Source organism: Squalius cephalus (genome assembly GCF_949319135.1).
Source record: "Squalius cephalus genome assembly, chromosome: 5".
In the NCBI taxonomy this organism is placed as follows: Eukaryota; Metazoa; Chordata; class Actinopteri; order Cypriniformes; family Leuciscidae; genus Squalius; species Squalius cephalus.
In genome coordinates this window covers 43,495,104-43,518,863 of record NC_137126.1, presented here as the reverse complement: position 1 = coordinate 43,518,863, position 23,760 = coordinate 43,495,104, and the positions used below count along the sequence as shown (strand labels likewise).

The 23,760-nt window shown below is 37.4% G+C and overlaps 1 protein-coding gene across 7 annotated transcripts in view; it reads right to left on the bottom strand.

Annotated features, from left to right (window-relative positions):
• The window catches only part of ksr2 (kinase suppressor of ras 2), a 119,254-nt gene that overhangs the window by 24,616 nt on the left and 70,878 nt on the right, over window positions 1-23,760 (bottom strand). For 2 of the 7 annotated variants that reach the window (XM_079872426.1, XM_079872425.1), the window contains exons 7-19: window positions 19,786-19,855; window positions 17,519-17,602; window positions 15,985-16,070; window positions 15,462-15,491; window positions 14,878-14,910; window positions 14,482-14,591; window positions 10,838-11,006; window positions 9,688-9,729; window positions 8,304-8,370; window positions 5,711-5,759; window positions 4,428-4,795; window positions 745-841; window positions 171-304 (exon numbers count right to left, since the gene is read on the bottom strand). In XM_079872426.1, coding sequence (XP_079728552.1) covers window positions 171-304; window positions 745-841; window positions 4,428-4,795; window positions 5,711-5,759; window positions 8,304-8,370; window positions 9,688-9,729; window positions 10,838-11,006; window positions 14,482-14,591; window positions 14,878-14,910; window positions 15,462-15,491; window positions 15,985-16,070; window positions 17,519-17,602; window positions 19,786-19,855 — 1,339 coding nt within the window. The remainder of the gene's footprint in view (window positions 1-170; window positions 305-744; window positions 842-4,427; window positions 4,796-5,710; window positions 5,760-8,303; window positions 8,371-9,687; window positions 9,730-10,837; window positions 11,007-14,481; window positions 14,592-14,877; window positions 14,911-15,461; window positions 15,492-15,984; window positions 16,071-17,518; window positions 17,603-19,785; window positions 19,856-23,760) is intronic. The other 5 variants (XM_079872427.1, XM_079872428.1, XM_079872429.1 and 2 more) reach the window with 5 other exon arrangements.

Below are 23,760 nucleotides of genomic sequence, written 5' to 3'. Positions count from 1 at the left end.
AGTTTGGAAGAAGTCTCTTCTACTCACCAAAGCTGAGTTTATTTGATAATATCTCAGCTCAGCTTTACTGTATTTTTGATCAAATAAATGCCGCCTAGGTGAGCAGAAGAGATTTTTTTTTAAAACATTGCACGTCTTACTTATGTGTGTTTGTGTGTATTTTTACATACCTGCCTGCTTGTAGAACACCAGATATTGTGAACAGGCCAAAGTCAGTGATGACCACTTTCCCGTTGTCATAAAATACATTCTTGGATTTCATATCTTTGTGAAGGATCCCTTTGGCATGTAGGTAGCCCATGCCCTGGAAAAAAAAGGTTAATGTAATTAGGAGAGCATGTTTTGGTAAAAAGCCTAATTGCGATTTATTTTCTGATAAAACTTGCAATTTAAAATGTGATTAAAAAGGGGGGAAAAGCTTCCAGGTTTGCTGTGCTTGTTTGTAGCACCTTCCCAAATGCACATTATGAAAAAGAAACAAGCGAAAAAGAAATCTTAAAAAAAAACAAAAAAACTTTATCATGAGCTGCTTGCTTGTACCAGAACACAGTGCCAAATTTTTGTTTTATTCTGATTAATCGTCCAGCCCTAAATGTAATCACAGGCTGTATAAAGGAACAGTACAGGTACATACAGTATAAAAGCTTTCCAACAATACCATGTTTTTCAAAATGACTACTGAATCAATTTTAGCTGACATTTAGCAAACAGTCTTCATCCTGACTTCACATCAGTAACTCTTACCTTCACCATCTCTTGTGCGATTTGTCTAGTCTTGTTCACGTCGAGAACAACTTTTGCATCTCGTACCACTGAGTAGAGGGTCCTGCCCTTACACAAGCTACAACAGAGAAAAACAACAAAAGAACACGTATTAGACATCAGCAGTGATCATAACATCAAAATATAATCATTTCATGTAGACTGGAAAGCTTCTTGTGCATATTCCAGGTTTTCAAAACGATCTTTGCAGAAATAAAGAACAGTAACATTACAGGGTCATGCAAAATACATTTGACTATTTTCCCAATTTATCGGCAAAAATGCAAAACAGTATCTATCTATCTATCAATCTATCTATATATCATTAAGCTCTGTTTCTGAACTCCCTGAAATGACTCAATTGTTCTCTTGAGTTTTCTTCGAAGAACGTACACGTCACAATATTCCTCATTTAAATAATTCCTGCCCCAGGCATATGTAAAATAAAGGGATGAGGCCAAGTTCAGTTGCATTAGTAGTATTTTGACATTTGTGGTTATGTTAAGTGGTGTGACATTTCTGAAGCACGCTCAAAGCGGTTAACCAATCACAACACACTGCTCCAGCGGACCAATCAGTGCACATTGGGCTTTTCAGAAGGAGGGGCTTCATAGAGACAGGAACTAAACCGTTACTGACAGACAGGGAAGAGAGGAGCTGCCACAATGTAAAATATAGAGTAAATTATGTGTGTGGTTTTTTTTTTACATTTAAAAAGAAAATCAAGACTTTGGAAAAGAGCATAATATGGTCTCTTTAACCTTCAAGATTTTAAAACTACTTTAAAATGTTTGCCAGGCTTTCTCAAGTCAACATTAAAGATTGTTTTGAACGTTTTTATCTAGTTACGTTTTAAATTATGATTGTATTTTATCAATGTATTATAAATAGGGCTGTCAAACGATTAATCGCGATTAATCGCATCCAAAATAAAAGTTTGTTTTTACATAATATATGTGTGTGTACGGTGTATAATTATTTTCTATATATAAATACACACACATGCATGTATATATTTAAGAAATATTTGCATGTATATACTGTGTATATATATTTATATTACATATAATTTATATTATATATAAATATTTTATATATAAATAACACATTTTTCTTAAATATATACATGAATGTGTATGTATTTATATATAGAAAATAATTATACACCGTACACACACATATATTATGTAAAAACAAACTTTTATTTTGGATGCGATTAATCGCGATTAATCATTTGACAGCCTTAATTATAAATTATGAATGTTATTTAGCTTGTTGATGAAGAACATCCTGTGAAAGCAGTAGGCGAAAAGCAGTAGTCAAAATGCAATATTATGTATTTTATCCATTTCCATTCTTGTGCTGCCACTGAGAATGATGGGAAATGAAGGTAGGGTCATTTGACAAACCCGCTGAAGCAACCTGTGGTTGAACACTTCGCTCTAGGTCACAATGGTAAAAGTTCATGGATCACCACTTGCATTGTTTGAACCTACAACCTACATTATCATATGACATGTGTTAGATACATGTTCATACTTCAACATGCTGTTGTGTATTTGCACACAAGCAGATATGAGCGCTGTCACTAATGATGCTGAGTGAGCCATGAACTTCACCTCGGCAGGAAGGAGGAGAAAGACACCCGAGCTCCTACTGTGACACCTGACGAAGACATGTGCATCTTTCCCCGGGCTGCCCTCTTCTTCCCTTTATACATATTCATAAAGGCATCAGGGTATGACGCTCATTTATTTTGCATCACTCTGGCCTTTTGGCCTTCTACAGTGTGGGACTGTTAAAAAATGTGACGTACAAATGCAAATGCTGAACTCTGTATATATGCCGTCACGAAGGAAATGTCTTGAGTGCATCACATTTCAGCTGTTAACACTAATAATGTCAAGATAGACTATTCGAAATAATAACAGGCTCTGACATTCCGGTGCAATTATGTTGTACACACAGCATTTGTGAGCAAAAGCCAAACTTTTATTCCACACTGCAGGGGTAATATGGAAAGCAATCAATGCATAATCACTCATAACAATGCTAAGAAAAACAATCAATATTTATTTTTAAGAAAGAGCCCATTTCAAGCAATTATTTCTCAATTTGCTTGTTTGGGCCTGCTTTGCTATGATTAAGGACTATGAATAAAATCATTATAACTTTTGTCTTTGTTAATAGTAATACACAAAATCATGCGCTTAAATAGTTAGGATTAGACATTAATAAATGTCTACCAGTGTTTGGCCAAATGAAAACTATTTGTCAATAAACTGAAATGATTCTTGTTTGGAAATTTTTACTGGAAATGAACTACTAAATACTGAACAAGTCAGATGTACATTTAAATATTGGCTAGTTTATTATCTATTTATCGTTTGTGTGTGTACCGGTACACACACACACTCACCAGCCACTATATTAAGTACACTTGTTCAACTGCTTGTTAACCGGTAGAAATTTGTCAACCGGTAAGGATTTTGGAATACCGTCTCTATCGCGGTTAAACTCCCGTGATGTTGCCGTGCTGCACTGTCACAAAAGCTTATCATTTGCATGCAAGGGATTTTAAAACGTTGAGGTGCAATAAGCAGCGAAAGATAACTTATTTTGGTATATGCACACACTGTCTGAGAGACGCGCACACATGAAGCTGTTCATAGAGTAAGAGTACTGAACTGAGTTATTTTTGAACGGTCAAATACACATACTTATGTGTCAAAATGCCCATCTTTGCTTGTATCCTCATAAACACAGTCATTTTTGTCATAAGTGAATGTAAACAGTTGAAAGCGCATGTGTATCAGTATATTAGATCAATGCATTCGGTCTTAAAGTGACAGCATCCTAATATACCTGCTGCTTTGTGTCATTAATGTTAATCAAACAACAAAAAACAAATTCCTCACTGCTCCTGACTGAATCACTTTTGTAAAAAAAAGATATATTTAAGCTACACAGTGAAGACTATGCAGTGTTTTTGTACATTTCATTACTTTATACAATTTATGTAGTAGGTCTATTTCATTTGTGTCTTTGTTTATTGTAGTTTTGTCCTATTGTTTGTAATTAGTTATGTTATTTTATCACTGACTGTTTACCTGTCTTCAGTAAGACTGAGAGGTTTTTTTAGTATTATTTTTTTTTTACTAAGGCTAGTATAGATTTTTTTGTTGTATTCAAAATGGTGATGATAATTATGAAATTTCAATAGTATCAAACTTTTGATACTACACTTCAATTATAGAAAAAGAAAAGATCTAAAAAATCTTTTATTGGTCATGGTCATGCATCTCAGTATATGCTTGCAAACAAACAAACAGGAAGCACCAATTTGTGTGGCAGGAGGAAGGAAATAATATTGGCCATCTCCTGTTGACATAGTATGCTATAGTAGCACTTGTTTTTAAAAGCTAAAACCAATGCTGACATGTCTTCTGAGAATCCTGAGAAGTGAAAAAATTCAGCCACTTACATATACATTTGTGGCCAATGACATGTTGTTTCAAATTAAGCTGAAAGCAGCTACTAATGCAAGCTATGAGGTCATGCTGATTAGAGAAGATCAGGAAAAGTGAGTCAACTTCCCACTAAGATATAGTCAGGCCCCGGAAATATTGAGCAGTCGTCACTCACAAAATTCTGCTCAAGCCTACCTGGTGATGATGGCCAGATGAGGGGGTCTCATACACGCTCCCATGAACAGGACCACGTTTTCATGCCGCGTGTTCCTGTATGCCATCACCTCTCTTTTAAATGCTTTCAGCTGCTCTTCATTGTCTCTTTCAATGTCAATTAGTCGTATGGCCACTTCTCCGTGCCAGCGTCCATGGTAGACCTGTCCAAACCGGCCTTTCCCAATCAGCTCTCCGATCTCCAGCTGCTCCATGGGAATGTCCCACTCCTGCAGGAAGATGCTGGTCTGGCTGGCCTTACGTGGGAAGTTTCGTGCGGACAAGAGGGAAAGATTCATCTCCTCAAACTCGTCCGCTGAGCCCTCGGCCTCATCGTTGCCTTCCTCGTTCTGATAGATAAATGGAACAATAAACACAACAATAAACAACAGAGAGAAAAGAGGGATGGATGGATGGATTATAATATTAGAAAACAGATTAACAGACAGACTGATGATAGAGTGATAAATATAAAGAATAATGGATGGATGGATGGATAGACAAATTAACAGACATGCAGATGATAGAGTGATAGATATAAAGAATAATAGATAGAACGATAGACAGACAGACAGACAGACAGACAGATGGATGGACGGATGGATTATAAAACAGATTAACAGATAGAGCGATCAATATAAAGAATAATGGGTGAATGGATGGATGGATTATAAAACAGATTAACAGACAGATGATAGAGCGATCAATATAAAGAATAATGGGTGGATGGATGGATGGATAGACAGATTAACAGACAGGCAGATGATAGAGCGATAGATATAAAGAATAATAGATAGAACGATAGATGGGTGGATGGATGGATGGATTAACAGACAGACAGATGAGAATAATGGATGGAAGGATGGATGGATGGACAGGCAGAGAGGTTAACAGACAGACAGATGATAGAGTGATAGATATATAAAGAATAATGGATGGATAGAATCTTAAAACTCTTAAAAATAAAGGTTCTACAAGGGGATTTTCACAGCAATGCAATAGAAGAACCATTTTTGGTTCCCCAAAGAACCTTCCAGTGAACAGTTCTTAAAAGATCCTTTTTTCCTACTGTAAAGAACATTCTAATAATCTAAATACCCTTTTTCACTGTAAAGAACCTTTTGTGCAATGGAAAAGTTTCATTGATTTGAATGGTTCTTCATGGAATCATCTATGCCAATAAAGAACCTTTATTTTTAAGAGTGATGGTACTCCGGTTTTAGCATATGATTGTACACATTTGCAATAGAAGACGGATGACTCACATCAGATGTTGGCTCAACCTCAATTTGTAGCAAGGGACTCACTTTGGTACTGTGTGAAGAGAAAACAGAAAATGTGTTTGCACAGGGAGGGTCGTTTACCTCAGCAGAACGAACCAATGTTTCATTTTCAAAGGCCTATAATCTAATTAAAATCCATTGTTTACATTAGGTCATCTGAAAGGATCACATAAAAAATTCTGTTTGTTCATCTTCATATTTTTAGCTTCTACAAAAGTGGTTCACACAGGCTCTACAGCTGAGTGAGCTGCCTTCAGTCAACCTCAAACCTCAAAACCCAGAAGACTAATTCGCCACTGGTTCCCTTGAGACTTTCCTATGTAGTTTTATAATGGGGTTTATAAAGAAAATAACATTCAAGTATCGTCAAGTTATGTTTACCACAGACCTTATTTTACTAAGAAAATCTTGAGGGAACCCATGGTGATTTAGTCTTCCGGGTTTTGACTCCGCATAACTCTATAATCACCGTAAACATAAATATCACAGACAAATACCAGGCAAAATAGTCTTAAATAGTATAAAATACAATTCAGCCTGGGCAGCAGACACATCCGCAAAAACCAGCAAACCAAACCAATCTGCCCAGTACAATCAGTTCGAGCTGATTTAAATGTTTTTTTTATTTATTATTATTGAATTTAATTTAATTAAAAAATATTTTTATTTTGTTTTATTTTATTTTATTAATAGAAGGCAGCATGACGTTTCTGTGCCTGGAATAAAAAATGTATAAGGATTATAACTTTTCCATGACCTTAGTAGCCAGTACAGCATATAATCATCATCTTCCACTTACAAAAAAGAGATTCAGTGTCTAAAATTAAATAAATCTCAAGGCCTTATTCAGTCTGGATGACTTGCCTTATACATGTCTGTGGTAAGAAATGTGTTTGTTAATACGCCTTTGACCCTTATTTGGGTTGAAAAATATGGAAGGACAGTGCCGGAAGATCTGTCAGGGCATTAATGCATACATGCTTGTAAACAATTGCACTCTACAGCCATGTCAAACAACTTATTTCAGCTGCATTACGATACCCCATAATGCAATACATACTGCTGTCAAAGCACTACAGAAACTGCAATGCCGTTTATACATATATATATATATATATATATATATATATATATATATATATATATATATATATATTTAATTTTTCTGAAGTTATTGCATCTTGATTCAGTTAATTAAAAAGGCCATTTTTCTTTATGGGTCTTTGAGTTTTACAAAACATACTCAGATATGGTTGACATCATCACTGTAGCGTGAACTCAAGCCCACTTTTTGTTTGGCGAAAGAGTATGTGTGTGTGTGTGACTTGTCTTCAGTCACATCAACTATTGCACCACAAATATTTTTGCTCTAATAATTCTGTAATCTAAAATGCTCATATCTGCCATAAATAGACACAAGCCGTGGCGTAACTGTCTGACATGTCTGTGGCCTTTCTCTGGGCATCGCTCTAAATATGCACAGAGACGGTACAGGACAGAACATGACATTTCAGACACTTTTGTATATTAATAAACAATGTTGAATGGTCTTGGCATGTCTTTATAAGTGACAAAAATCATAATAATTCCACATTTTATGGTATTTGACCTCTATCCAAAGGGGCAAGAAATCAACATAACAATATATACAGTAATCTACATTTTATGCCACTAATTTTGCATTCAGAATGAACAGAAGCTGATTAACATGTGACCTTCAGAGAACACTGTTAGTTTAAATAAAACCAGAGGTAATTAGAGCCTTTTTTTAACCTAAATTTCCACAACAGCTTTAACAAAAGATAATGTTAACACTTTACAATAAGGTTCCATTTATTAACATTAGTTAACTACATAAGTTAACATGAACTAACAATGAAAAATATATTTATTAATCTTAGTTCATGTTAATTTTAAAATTAACTAATACATTATTTCAAAATAAATACATTAATATTAAATACATTATTAAAATCAAAAGCTGTATCTGTTAATATTATTTAATGGACCTCAGCTAACATGAACTAACAATGAAAACTTGTATTTTTCAACTAACGTTAACAAAGATGAATAAATACTGTAACAAATGTAGTTAGTTAATGCAAAAACTATTAATAACTAAAGTGTTACAGAGATAAGTAATCAACATATTTGATTTTCATGCATTTGCACTTATTTACACTGTAAAATTCCCCAAAAAAGTGCACTATAAATACCCAGATGTTGTACTTAATTAACAGAAAAAATAAATTATGGAATGTTGGGCACTTTATGCACTCAACTGTCGCAGCTTTAATTACGTAGCAGAAGGGGCGGGGCTATCACACTCAGATGTTGGATGACAAAATAACCTTATAAAATCCATGCACTTCATGGTAGAGTACATAGTGAACAGTATATGTGCATAGTGTATAGTGTGTCATTTAGGACACAACTTTACACTTGCTGTTTACGACCTCAGACTGATTTTGAACGCTCTACATAGGCAGACTGATTTTCATAATGTTTAAATGCATCCTAAAATGTCAAATCAACAAACTCACACACACATATGAACACACACGCGCACACTTACCCAGTCTCAGACAGAACAGGGTGTAGAATGACTTGAGGGGCCCTGGTGGGAACCTCAGGGGCCACGTCTACAAAGAGAAAGAGTTAAAAGATAAGTCACAAGGCAGAGATGAGAGAGAAAATTACATTAGTAAAAGAGTGTATTTTTATAGACTAATGGAGAAATAAATTGATGGAAACATGCAGGAGTACTGCTGAGAACAACATTTAACTCTCTGACTTACACTGCAACAGTCAAAAGCTGATTCAATGTATTTTCTACACAACCATCTGAAGAATTACAACCGGTCAAATGCTTGGGGTTAGTAAGATTTATAATACATTTATTCAGCAACGATGCATTAAACTGATCAAAAGTGCCATTAAAGACATTTCTAATGTTGAGAATTGAAAGTCTTTGGGATGTGCAGGAGGAGACTTTACAGAGTGCTTGACTCTTGCATTATCAATGCAAGATCATGACCAAAAATTGATGCACCTCTTGATGGAAATAAATGTTGTGATGTTATTTCCATCAAGAGGTGCATCAATTTTAGGTCAAGATCTTCTATTGACAATGCAAGAGCCAAGAACTCTCCTCCAGCACATCCCAAAGACTTTCAATGAATGTAAGGTCTGGACTCAACGATTCTTCATGCTCCCTCTCAACCATTCTTTCACAATTTGAGCCTGATGAATCTTGACATTGCTGGAATATGGCCATGATGTGTATTCCTACATAGTTGTTTGAGAAATGAAAAGCTACGCACTCCATCAATTAGGGTTAGAAGAAATGTTGCCAATAAAATCTCAACTCAAGCCAACATGAACGTCCATTGATTTATTTATTTGGCAAGTAAGCAACATATTATACTGTCAGACAAATATATTATGCTTTATTGTCAGGAAAGGTGAATCCCTAGTTGATTTTCATTTAACAAACACTTTCCTTTAAAAAAAAATCCTTTTTGTCTAATGGATAAAACTGGCCGTATGTTCCCTTCTTAAAGGTACAATGTGATCTCAGCACCTCACATTGGTGTTCTCTTCATTGGATTAAACCAGTTAAATTGCCATCAGTAGCCACTATCTAAACTATCAGGCTATCAACAACACCATGGCTTTCCTCCCTCCACACGCTCATCAAAAACATGCAGCGAGCTGAGTGCCTCCCACAGAATACAGGCACTTATCAGCCGTCCTCGCCTTTAACAGAACCATCATTATAGAATACAGCATTGCTGGTTAAGATATGACAAGAAGAGGAAAGAGGAAAGAGAGACAGAGGGAGAGGGTTTGTTGCGTCTCAAAGAAAAGATGGTATAAAAATGACATCAAAAAAAGTTTGCCTCGGTATGTCGCGCTGCATTATGGGTAGGGGTAATGAGCAATTATGACACACTTACCAGGGAAGATGAACTGCTGCTTGTATTTGTAGAAATGAGATGCTGAGAGGAGCACAGGAGAGAAGCAGACAGAATTCAATAAAATTCAACAAACCCCCAGGTGATTATTGGCGTGTGTTATTGCTCTGCAAAATTCACCACAGTTTATCACAAAGAGAATATAGAAATACCGACTTTTAGGATACAGAAATGTCCAAAAGTCTGAGATCACATTAAAAATCTTGGATTCAATCAGCACCTTTACATGCACATTCTTAACTCGTTTATGCTTAAAAAGCCATCAATGCACATGGTCATGTAAATGCGTTAACCCGTTTTCTTTTATCGGAATAAGGTCAAAAGTGTATCCTCCCCAAGTGACTCCAAACTGGCATTCAGATCTGCTTCCATGTAGATAGCAACGCCCAACTTCCTACGATCCAATCAATTTACGAAAGACGAAATCAAGTTCCGCCCTACTTTTTTCTGTGGATTTAAGAGCACCCAGACAGAGCGAGCCTTTCACGGTAGGAGAGGAGGAAATATATCAAAAGCTCAGACTCTTTCTTGACCCAAGAAATTATAAAAATGTGGTCATCTCATGAAGAGTGGTACAGTCAAACTGCAGGAGAGGAGAATATGAGTCTGTAAGTTTCCCACTGACATTTTGGAACACTCTTGGGTTTTCAATGCTTTATTTAACATCACAACTGACATAACATATGAAATACTCAGAGTCAGATGTGCGAGTGGTTAGGTGTGGTTTGACATCACTACCAGGGAATAGCCTGATTTAATAATAAAGTTTTGTAAACGCAGTTTACTTGCATTGCCGGATTATTGGTTTGCATATAAACCGGGACAACGGGTTATTTCAATAAGCTGATTTTTGGAAGTTATTAGCATACTGGTGTGCATGTAAACATGCTGTCTAATTTAAATCAGGAAATATTTTTTTGGTTTTATGATTTTTGAAAAATGTATAACTAAGAAATGTTAACAATTAATAAACATTTATATTTCTGCACAGTTTTTATATCACTAATCAAATGAGCAATTTATGATGTCAAGTGAACTACAATTTTCAGATTTTCTATTCTTTGGCTCATTATCAAATCATGCGCACAAGGCTCCAGACCACAATTAAAATAAAACTGTTCTGGGTTGGTACCTGTAAGGTTGGACTGTTTCTGCTGTCTGGCGCTCTGCGGGGACGGGTGCAGAGGAGACGGGGGTGTCGCGCTGGGCGGCAGAGGGGGAGCAGGAGATGAAGGGGTGGAGGAGGTGGTGGAGGAGGGGTTGCTGCTGGAGTCGGGCTGATATGGCACAGGGATGTGGTCCTGAAACAGAGAGAGACAGACCTTCCGTAACACAAAAAAACACTCCCTACTCTGCTCATTACTGGCACGGTCAGACATCAGTAAACCTGGCTTCATTCTCACGGTCAGTAAAATATTCATCAAAAACCAGTGGTGTGGCGGCTGTAGACCTGATCTCCTGTGGGCTGAAAACTGGAGAGTCGTGCTACATTAGAAAAACTGTCCAACACTGTGTTGGAAAAAGGAACACATCAATTAGCCAGCAAGACTGAGTGGTATGTACTGTATACAGTGAGGAATATACAGAATACTGTATATATACAGAAGTATTTGAGAATATACTGTATACAGAAGTATTTGGACACCCTGCTATTTTGCAAGTTCTCCCACTTAGAAATCATGGAGGGGTCTGAAATTGTCATCGTAGGCGCATGTCCACTGTGAGAGACATAATCTAAAAAAAAAAAAATCCAGAAATCACAATGTATGATTTTTTAACTATTTATTTGTATGATACAGCTGCAAATAAGTATTTGAACACCTGAGAAAATCAATGTTAATATTTGGTACAGTAGCCTTTGTTTGCAATTACAGAGGTCAAACGTTTCCTGTAGTTTTTCACCAGGTTTGCACACACTGCAGGAGGGATTTTGGCCCACTCCTCCACACAGATCTTCTCTAGATCAGTCAGGTTTCTGGGCTGTCGCTGAGAAACACGGAGTTTGAGTTCCTCCAAAGATTCTCTATTGGGTTTAGGTCTGGAGACTGGCTAGGCCACGCCAGAACCTTGATATGCTTCTTACAGAGCCACTCCTTGGTTATCCTGGCTGTGTGCTTCGGGTCATTGTCATGTTGGAAGACCCAGCCTCGACCCATCTTCAATGCTCTAACTGAGGGAAGGAGGTTGTTCCCCAAAATCTCGCAATACATGGCCCCGGTCATCCTCTCCTTAATACAGTGCAGTCGCCCTGTCCCATGTGCAGAAAAACACCCCCAAAGCATGATGCTACCACCCCCATGCTTCACAGTAGGGATGGTGTTCTTGGGATGGTACTCATCATTCTTCTTCCTCCAAACACGTTTAGTGGAATTATGACCAAAAAGTTCTATTTTGGTCTCATCTGACCACATGACTTTCTCCCATGACTCCTCTGGATCATCCAAATGGTCATTGGCAAACTTAAGAAGGGCCTTGACATGTGCTGGTTTAAGCAGGGGAACCTTCCGTGCCATGCATGATTTCAAACCATGACGTCTTAGTGTATTACCAACAGTAACCTTGGAAACGGTGGTCCCAGCTCTTTTCAGGTCATTGACCAGCTCCTCCCGTGTAGTTCTGGGCTGATTTCTCACCTTTCTTAGGATCATTGAGACCCCACGAGGTGAGATCTTGCATGGAGCCCCAGTCGAGGGAGATTGACAGTCATGTTTAGCTTCTTCCATTTTCTAATGATTGCTCCAACAGTGGACCTTTTTTCACCAAGCTGCTTGGCAATTTCCCTGTAGCCCTTTCCAGCCTTGTGGAGGTGTACAATTTTGTCTCTAGTGTCTTTGGACAGCTCTTTGGTCTTGGCCATGTTAGTAGTTGGATTCTTACTGATTGTATGGGGTGGACAGGTGTCTTTATGCAGCTAACGACCTCAAACAGGTGCATCTAATTTAGGAAAATAAATGGAGTGGAGGTGGACATTTTAAAGGCAGACTAACAGGTCTTTGAGGGTCAGAATTCTAGCTGATATACAGGTGTTCAAATACTTATTTGCAGCTGTATCATACAAATAAATAGTTAAAAAATCATACATTGTGATTTCTGGATTTTTTTTTTTAGATTATGTCTCTCACAGTGGACATGAACCTCCGATGACAATTTCAGACCCCTCCATGATTTCCAAGTGGGAGAACTTACAAAATAGCAGGGTGTTCAAATACTTATTTTCCTCACTGTATTTGATAAGACAACAAAAAAGCCAATTCTATGCTATGCCAGTCATTATGCCAGGCTTTTTGGATACTATTTCTGGTGATTAAGGGCCAGATTTACTAAACAGGGCAAATTAGCATGAGACCACAATCCCATAAAAGTGCTGATGGGAGTGGAAAGTTCTTCAGGTGGACAGACGCAGCAGCTCAATTCCTTTATGACTAAGGGGCCGTTTACACAACACCATTTTCAACTAAAAACATTTTATGCGTTTTGAATATAACATTTGCAATTTTTATAACTTTTGAAAAAGAGTTTCAAAGTGCACGTTTTTGAAAACGATACCGTTATGCAATATTTCCAATTTATTAGCCGCTACAGGTAGATAACTAGAAGAAAAACAAAGTACAGTAAACGATAAAACTATTTGGCAACAAGCCAGTTTGTTTATGATTATGACAATAAAGACATTTATTTTTGTACAGGTAAAATAACTGGAAACGAATGACACCAGAATCCTCAAACATTCAAGTTACAAATGGCAACGCTGGTTCTTACCTTAAAAATAAGGTGGATACAAAAAATACTAATAATAAAATGCTGTGAATTGTCAAAATTGACCATTCTTAATTTTTGGAATATTGCTGTTTTTATTATAAATGATTAACCCATGCACAACATTATTATTTTTTAAATTCATTTTCCCCTTATAATCTTTAATCAAAATAACTTCCCCTCCTTCTTGCAGCAAAATCTCTTCTAATCTCTGATGACGTGTTTTTTTTACTGGCGTGAGGGCGGGACAACCTGTCACTCACACGAGATCGACCAATAGCAAACCACAACTATCCAACCATCCAATCAATTCCTGATGGAAAAAATCAAGTCCCGCCCTACATTTTTTCTTGTTCGAGAAGCTGTTACAGTTGGATAAACTCCTGCAACTTCCATTTCATGCTGACTTTAAGACTTTCATACAGTACATAACAGAAAGTTACACGTTTCATATTATTAAACATTTTTTAAATTTGCAGTGAACTATACTTTGTCACAGTTATTCCTTTGACAGATATATTAGGTACACATCCTGTAGCAGCATATTCTTTTGCAGTTATTTTTCCCCAGCTTTTTCTGAAGTGATTTTTATTGGATATGAAGTCAGTTCCCTTCACACAGGAGAGCACAGACAGAGGACGTGTTCTTGCATTTAAAAGCAGCTAAATAAAGCGCAATACAATTGAATTGAACGCGGGGTTCTCAAGACACGTTTTTAAACATAGACTGGTCTTAAAAATGTCACGCTCATCTAGTCGTGCTTTGTTTTCCAATACACATACAGTATAAGAAAACCAGTTGTGTGGAAAACTGCAGGAAGGTTGTTTGGTTTTGGTCTGCAAAAATTGCTTTTGATGCAACTTATTTCAATAAAAAGCAAAAGCAAACGTGTTGAAAATTACAGGAAGGACATGTAGTGCCAATCTGCCCAAGATAGTTTTGTAATGATGTTGACCGTGGAGGGATGTAACACGGTTCAGATGTGTTTGCTTAGACGTAATGCTACGTAACTATTCTTACCTTGTTGATTTTGTTGGTCTTGGGGAGAGTCTGGCTAATGTGGAGATCTGAGTACCTGAGGGGGTTGTTTATGTCACATGGTACCGACTCGGTCCTGACGAGCTGACGAGCTAAGAGAGAGAGAGAGAGAGCGCGAGAAACAGCATAGTATCCACGGTAACAAGAGGCAGTTGTCACGGTAACAGAAAAACTCTGAAAAGTCTTGTCACATTTTAATGGAAGAGCCACTAAACCATTATGTACAGTATATATCAGAAATATCACAGCAACGACCAGGGTATATAGCAGAGAAAAGATCAAAAGTATAGTAGAAAGTATTTTAAAATTGGGTAAACATATTTGCTATGCTATATATATTCATTTTTTCATATACTGTAATATATTGATATACAATACCTCTCGAAAGAATGGCGTCAGTAGGATTTTTTTCTTTAAAGAAATAAGTACTTTTCTTTAGCGAGAACACATCAAATTGATCAAAAATGACAGTAAAGGCATTTATAATGTTACAAAAGATTTCCATATCAAATAAATTCTGTTCTTTTGATCGAGAAGAATCCTGAAAAAAATGTATCAGGGTTTCCACAAAAATATTAAGCAACGCAACTGTTTTTGACATTGATAATAGTAAAAAAAAAAATCTTGAGCATCAAATCAGCATATTAGAATGATTTCTGAAGGATCATGTGACACTGAAGAGTATTCATGCTGAAAATTCAGCTTTGACATCACAGGAATAAATTCTATTTTATAAATATGTTATAATAGAAAATTGTAATAATCTTTTACATTATTACTGTATTTTTGATCAGATAAATGCAGCCTTGATGAGCAGAAGAGACTTCTTTCAAAAACATAAAAAAATCTTACAGACAACAAACTTTTGATTTGTAGTATATATATTCATATGACGCTTGAAACATTGCCAAAACAAACCTGAAGGTATGAAAAAGGAAATAATGTGCTTAAGGGGCACAAACCTGCTCCCTCACCTTGAGATGTTCCTTGATCTGCAACATCACAAATGAGGGAAAGATGAGGTGGTGAAAACAGCACACAGTTGGAGAAAAAAAAAAGAAAGAGAAAAATGGTAAGGTTGCAGACTGAAGGTTAAACATAATGCTTCACAGAGAACAAGACAAATTAGTACATTAATGCAAAGCAGATGTGAAGCCACTAACTATGACAGTCTTTTAAAAAAAAAAAACATTCTTCATTGTTCCCAGAATTATTCCCTTTAAATACATTCTCTGGTTTGGGAACCAATTTTCAAAATGCAATGTTTTTCTTTATATACAGATAAAGCCTGTAATTAAATATGTTCAATTGAATATAAAGGAATTATGAGGTTGAAAACATGCTGTGTATAGGAACATTGCAGTTTCTGAAATCATATTTGAACCATAATTAACGGCCTGCCTTGTGTAGTACAATGGATTTTAGCATTCATTCATGGAGTTAACAAAGAAGAAGAAGAAGAAGAAAACATAAAAGTTTAAATACCTCTGAATGATTCCCTACCTCCTCTGTGGTATATGAGTAAATGACAGGGCGGTGCTTCTTTGGTGCATTTGTTGTGGCACTTCAATCTGACAAAAGAAAGCATGACAGAAATGTTTATTAGTTTGCTCTTGTACAAGCAAATCAATGAATATTCAAAACAAACACTTAATATGCAGCCATCATTTGGAGGGTGTCAAAAACCAGCAAGTATCTTAGTAACAAGATGCCATAGTCAAGGGTGGTAGAGTGGAAACTATTAGGAAAGTAATTTATTCAAATAATCTTTTAATGATAATGATAATTATGCTCAATTTGAATGTTATACTGACACTACTGCAGGCAAAAAGTGTCTCGCCCTGAATGCTAAAGAGGCTTTGATGAAAACCAGAACATCAAATCACATCTTTACAAAGCTGAAATGGTAGGAATTTTCCTTTTCAGAGATTTGTATAATCATAAGAGATGGTTTAAGAAATGGCAATAAATAGTGGAGTATATATTTAACACTTGACATTTATGGCCTACACATGATGTGCAGAGTTTCAGCGTGTAATTTCTGCATCAGAAGCGGCACCAGACAGAATTGCAAAATTGACTTGATTTTTTATTATCTTTTGATCTTCAAGAAAACATAAGTGGTGTTTGCCCATGCAAAACACATCACAACCATTGCTTGAATTATAGCACTTTGCTAATGTTTTTTTTTTTTGTATCTGGGTGGTTGCTTACTGGTCCGAGTTCTGATCTACAGATATGGTTTCAATATCAGTCTATGGGATTTTTATTGCCCATTTTATCATTCAGAGGATTTCCACTTTGTGAAATTTCAGCTGATAATAAAACAGGTGAAAAATTTCACATACTTACATTGAATGGGAGGCCCAAGCCATATCTAATACTAATTAGCTAATGATCGTTTCCTGACAGGTTTCTCAAACACAGGTTTATAATATGCTGAGCCATTTATGCTATAAGCTGTTTGGTGCCACTAAGGGGTTAGGAAACATGAAATGGTTGTTAAATTATATATTTTCTAGCATTTTAAGGTTCAGACCAGGCTAATAAATGTCTAGAATTATTTTCAGACACCTTTGGAACAATTAACAAACACAAATAATAAAACGGTGTGCTGTGCTCTGTCAATTCATAATATACATATGCAAACCCATTTCTACCACATAAGAAAAAAATAACATGAAAAGTCATTAAATGTAGAAATTATGACATAAAAAATTGGAACTATGAGATAAAAAGTAAGAAAAAAATCATTTAAATTGATTGATGAATCAATTTACATCAACGTCATAAATCAATTATGAAATAAAAAGTCATAACTTTTTGTTCATAATAACTTATCTCATCATTTAAATTTCTTTAAATGTAAATTTTAGCTCAATTTTGACCTTTTATGTCATACTTTCTACTTTTTATCACATAATTATGACTTAGTATCTCATAATTTCAAATTTTTATGTCATGCTTATGATTAACAAAAGCCTGATTTATTTATTTTTTGTGGCATTAAAGCACTTACTTGCAGTTTTTGCATTTCAAGCCGAATAGCATTCCTTTCCCGCACACGATACACGTCTGCGACATCCAATACTTCGTGGAAAACCTGCAGAAGCACAAACGAGTGACGCAATTCATTAATGACCCTTTTTTAGAATCTAATTTCATCCATTTTTAAAATGCATGAGACCATATGGGTTTGTTTTGCTTCGCTGTCAAATTATTGACAGATGGTTCTGACCTTTTGACAACCACTCCTAAACTCTTCAGATGAAAGAGCGAATGTGTCACTGCAGTGATCACGTTTGCCAAGTAACCTTTTCATCGAGAGACAGATATGTGCAGCATATGCCCAAAGATAGACACTTCGGCAGTAATTCTCAGTTCAGGGTAATTTAATAGTAACCGAGTATCTCTCAATATCTCCTTTGCGCTCAACTGAGCATCCGCACTTGACAAATATACGTGAGGACAAAGGCCATATGGATGCATTGGTGATTGTTCGGCAGAATTGTATAGCAAGCGCTCTGTTTTTTCTTCATTTTTTCTATCTCTATCTCTTTTTGTTTACATGTAGTCACATTTGCTGTTCTCCACAATGAAAGGGCCATTCAAATCTCCTGCAATGGAGTTCCTCTGAAGGGTCACTGTGCATTTGCCAATCTATTTCTCTGATATGAACAGAAGCTGACAGTTAATAGAATATGACTAATGGGTTCTGACAGTGTCAAAGTGTCTTCATTAGATTGAAGCCGTGCTGTCTCGTAAAAGAGGAGGCTGGCTTTAGTACGCAGCTCACATCACCGTAGCCATCTCAGTTTAAAGTTGACATGAGCGTTTCAATTTTTTGGATCTGTTTATCTTGCTTGTGTTTTGAAACTGTGGCAGTTGTCCATCTATGTTGACATTCATTTCCACACCTGCATTCCATTCTGAAGGGCTCATCCCTATACCCTAATCCCTTCGAAGCGTTTACCCCAGAGTGAGGCCTTCGGAGGGATGAAGGGTGTAGTGGACCAAGTGTCATCTTGCCAAGCCAACTAAGGAGGCACCGTCGCACAAATATGTATACTGCTTGCCTGGGCAAAGAATCATGGGAGTGGAGAGTCCATCAGTTATACCCTTTGATTTTGGCCCTGTCCCAAACGGCATACCCAACACTTGCGGCCTTTCTACGAGTTTGCACTTCCGTGACGTGACAGCGCTTTGACTGTTGGGTAGAAGTCTCCTGTGGAGCTTACTTATGTGAGGGCTCTACAAAAGTGTGCATCGAAGGTGCATATCGGCTGCAAAGGGGACACTTGCGAACACCTTCTGAATCCTAAAATGACAGGATTGTCTTGTGGAAGTCTTGTGGACTTGCAATGGCCGCCACGTGATCGTGAAGTCCATGATACCATAGGGTGTCACATTTGTCAGGGCATATGAAGTGTGCCATTTGGAACAGGGCCTCTGAAGGGACCAGTTTTGAGCACACATGACTTCAATATGGCGGCCATGATTGTTCTCACTCCGAAGTGCCCTTAGATCTGTCCCATTTGGAATGCAGCCTAAATCTAAAGTATGAGGAAAAGGAGACGTGAAAAACAAGGCATTTTTTAGCCTTGGTGAACGTTGCATGTCTTTTGATGGCTAAGCCATGTCAAGATCTCATTATAAACTTTATGGGCCCTATCAGACAGGTGGTGCAATACGGCGCCAGGCGCGACGCAAGTGTTTTTTGCTAGTTTCAGCCTGACGCTGTTATCATTTTCACGTCCTGCGCCACATTGTTTAAACAGCAAATCCATTTGCTATTCGCCCATGGGCTGCTGGTCTGAAAACGAGGTGTGCAAATTCTGCCATGTAAATAGCAAATCAACCATGGCGCGAGCACAACTGGCTTTTAAAGTGAATGGGAGATGAGACTCTGATTGGTTTATTGCATGTTACAGGTAAAACACACCCATTACTCATTAAGAGAACAGGGACAACCCTTTTAGACCATTTTTCTCGTCGTTAAACTAGCAAAAGTAGATTCGCACATGCCCTAAGTGCACTTGCGCCGTGCGATTTAGACCATGCGCTTAGATCATTAAAATAGGCCACTATAACTTGCATCACAAAATCTTCAGTGTTTTGTTGTATAAGCACAAACGCAGACTCTTTGTTTGACTTGGGATCAGTGGTACTTGGGGTAATCGAGTCGTCAGATGTGAGCAGGCATGACTGGAGCTGCACAACCACATGAGTTAATTGGCTTGACATATTGTAACTACTACCACACACTCATGCATGCACAAAACTCACCTGTGTTTTATAGAGTTGCCAAAGTCTCTACGAGGTATCTGAGGGGACCAGCGGGGAACAGACAGAGTATCTAGATTAGATAAACACAAGAAAATAGAATTAAAACTTTTAATACAAGGTATTAAAAAAGCAAGACAGTTATAAACCTTAAAATCTCTTTCATAAAGCACATAAAAGAGGTTTTATAATTCCAGTTCCCATACCTGACTGGATGAGTGACAAAATTGTTGTAAAACAAAGCATTAAGTTACAAGAAGTCATACAGTGACTTTTACCATGGTTAAGAGGTTTTCAAAACTAACAAAATCGTAGCAACAACAATATGATAGTAGACACAAATGTTCAATAATGAATACATTTATTATCAATCATGAACTATTACTTGGATTAACGAAGGTTGTTTATGATTAACAAGAATTTTGACGCATTAATATGGAATTAAATTGATTTGTGGTTAGATGTTTGCACATATCAGAGATTGTACAAGTAATGTATAATATATGTGTACACACAGTACCGGTCAAAGTTTGGAAACATTACTATTTTTAATGTTTTTGAAAGAAGTCTCTTAAGCTCATCAAGCCTGCATTTATTTAAGCAAAAATACCCCCAAAAAAATCTGTAATACTGTGAAATATTATTACAATTTAAAATAATGGATTTCTATTTGAATATACTTTAATATAATTTATTTCTGTGATGCAAAGCTGAATTTTCATCATTGCTCCAGTCTTCAGTGTCACATGATATTTTCAAGAGACTTCTTTCAAAAACATTTAAAAAATCTTACTGACCTAAACTTTTGAACATTATAGTGACTTCATTATGAATTGTTAGCAAGCGCAGAGGCAAAACCAAACCAAATTTTTCACGGAAGTTCAAAAAAACCTGGGATCGTTATTTAACATATAAATCCTAAATGCTAAACCAAAAGATAAATCTGATAGAATTTGAAGATTTGAAATTTGATGTCTTCTGTCATCGCTCAAATGGAAGAGATCTGATAAAAACTTAAATGGAGACTTGTGAAACAATAATTGCATTTGCTTCCCACAGCACTGCTAGTTCAAAAGACCATTCATCAGATTGTCTACGCTCAATTATACTCTATTTGTTTATGATTAACAGGGAGATACGAGGACAAGTACGCACACACACACACAAACAGGATAATCTGCTCTGCCTTATCCTAAAAGCATAAAATACTGTCTGAAAAAATATGAGGAGCCTTGCGTTCATAACCAGATTTCTGCATTTGATTGCATCCACTTATATATTCACTTGAGATTCCTGATGACTGCCTCTGTCAATGTGCATTCCATGAGGCTTATATCAAATACGGATGCGAGTGTATCTCTATTGTGACCTCTGCATTCTGCTCGGCTGCGTCTTACAGGAGAATCAAGGATGTACACAGTGTTCCAAATTGGATCAGAGCTTTGATATGATCTCTGTTCTGGAGTGCTGGACCTCTATTGAAACACAAGTGATCTTGAGAGGGAAAACAGTATAACTACTGTATAAGAGTATTTGGAAGTTAGAAAATAAGCTGACACACTCTTCAAAGTGTATGGGAGAGTCTTTGCTCAAATGAGCAAAAAGAAAAAGAAAAAAGTATTTGTTTTTGCTCAAATCCCATTTAAAACCTAATCTAGTACTCTAGATTACTCATTTAAGGTAATGTTCTCTGACTACTTTTTAGATTAATTTTGAACTCATTTATCACATTGATTTTAATAGGATAATAATAATAATAATAATAATAATTCCTTACATTTATATAGCGCTTTTCTCTGCACTCAAAGCGCTTTACATAGAAGGGGGAATCTCCTCAACCACCACCAATGTGCAGCATCCACCTGGATGATGCGACGGCAGCCATATTGCGCCAGTACGCCCACCACACACCAGCTTACTGGTGGAGAGGAGACAGTGATGAAGCCAATCAGTATATATGGGGATGATTAGGAGGCCATGATGGACAGAGGCCAAGGGGTAAATTTGGCCAGGATGCCGGGGTTACACCCCTACTCTTTTTCGAAGGACATCCTGGGATTTTTAATGACCACAGAGAGTCAGGACCTCGGTTTAACGTCTCATCCGAAGGACAATCTTGTACTGTAATAATCTTGTACCATATTGATATAAAAATACAAAGATAAAGAATATATATTCCATTCTTTGTTATCAACAACATAAAAGTGCATTAAATATTACATAACCATTATGCATGGTTAAATGACTCACTGAGTGATAATCAAAATTATAATTAATGTGTTTGTCAGGAGATGATTAGATATGCAATTTTGCAATGTTAAGAAAACTTCTTAAAAGTTAAATGATTTCTGTAAATCCAGTGATCAAATGCTGTGTGGCTCTCGGTTTCAGTGTTAGTCACATGACTACAGGCTGGTCTGTGTGTGCGAATCCACAAATCTGGAAGACCTTCTGAACGTATATAAGCAGTAGACTTTATAGAAAGGAACATTTAAAAAATAACAAAGTAGTATAATCAATGATTTACGAATAATGAATAATTTACTGCCATTGTGAGAATAACATGTAATCATGTAATCAATAGAAAAGTAACTGTAATCTGATTTTGAGGATTTTAAAATGTAATATAATCTAATTACAAGTACTTAATTTTTGGAATCTGATTACGTAATCCAGATTGCAGTAATCAGTTACTACCCAGCACTGTATATATACACAGACATGTGAAAAAGAAAGGACACCCTTTAGAATTTTATGGTTTTACGTATCAGAACATAATAAAATCATCTGGTCCTTGGCAGGTCTTAAAATTAGGTAAATACAACCTCAGACGAACAAAGCCAAAATGGAAAAGCCATGGGTGACAGACTAAGTACACCCTATGATTCAAATGCTTGTAGAACGTCTCGGTTACTAATGTAACCCTCGTTCCCTGAAGGAGGGAATGGGAGACGTAACGTCGACGTGACGACGTAATTGGGATCACTTCAGGGAGCCCTATCAACTTCGACTGTCTACAGAACGAGCCAATGAACGTTGGCTCGCGTGAATCGCATCACACGCCCCCGCCCCGCAACGCGGGTATAAACAGGAAGCGGGTGCACGCATACATTGTTTTTCACTTAGGAGCTGAGATTTGTGACGGCCATGCAGCGATGGTCAGCAACGGTGGCGACGGGACCGGGGTTGTGGGACCAATGTACGAGGGTTACATTAGTAACCGAGACGTTCCCTTTCAGTCGCTCACGTTCAACGTAACGTTGACGTGACAACGTAATTGGGATCCCATGGAAAACGCCACAGTTGCTGCCACATCCAGCGCCCTACGCAAGACTCTCAGACCCCCAACTGCTGGGGCGGAAGACCTGCGTAGAGGGAGTTCAACTGCTGTTCCATTATACCCCACACAGTGGAACTCTTGGATAACACTGGGAAAGCGTACCTTTCCAGGGGAAAGGACGCTGCGGAGCCACATCCTGCCCGAAGGGAGGTAACATGTGGAGAATACACATATGGACTGGCCGAAGGGGCAGTGCAACATATGGAATGTCACTGGGGTGGCTCCACCCGAAGGGGGAGACTACACCGACAGTGACGGCAGAGCAGACTCTGCCGAGGGAAAGACACGGGCTCACCGCAGGGAGCTGGTAGTGGAAGAATACACATATGGGATCGCCGCAGGGATCACCACATATGGAACCCAGCCTACCACAAGTTACACAAGCATACGAGCACTAGGCCTGGCGTCGGACGCTCCGCAACGTCCGACTGCCGAAGGGGTGCGGAGGAACTCACAGGGTTCGCCAATTGGGGAACTCGACTGGAGCAAAAAGCGCACGTATCCATTCCTAGGAAGGGAGTGGCGCAGCAAGCCGACACTAGAGCGGGAACTTCGGTGTTACCGGCTAGTTGAAGCGAGCACACAGGAAGAAACCAGCTCAACACGTAGGCTATAAAACCTAGCAAACGTGTTAGGTG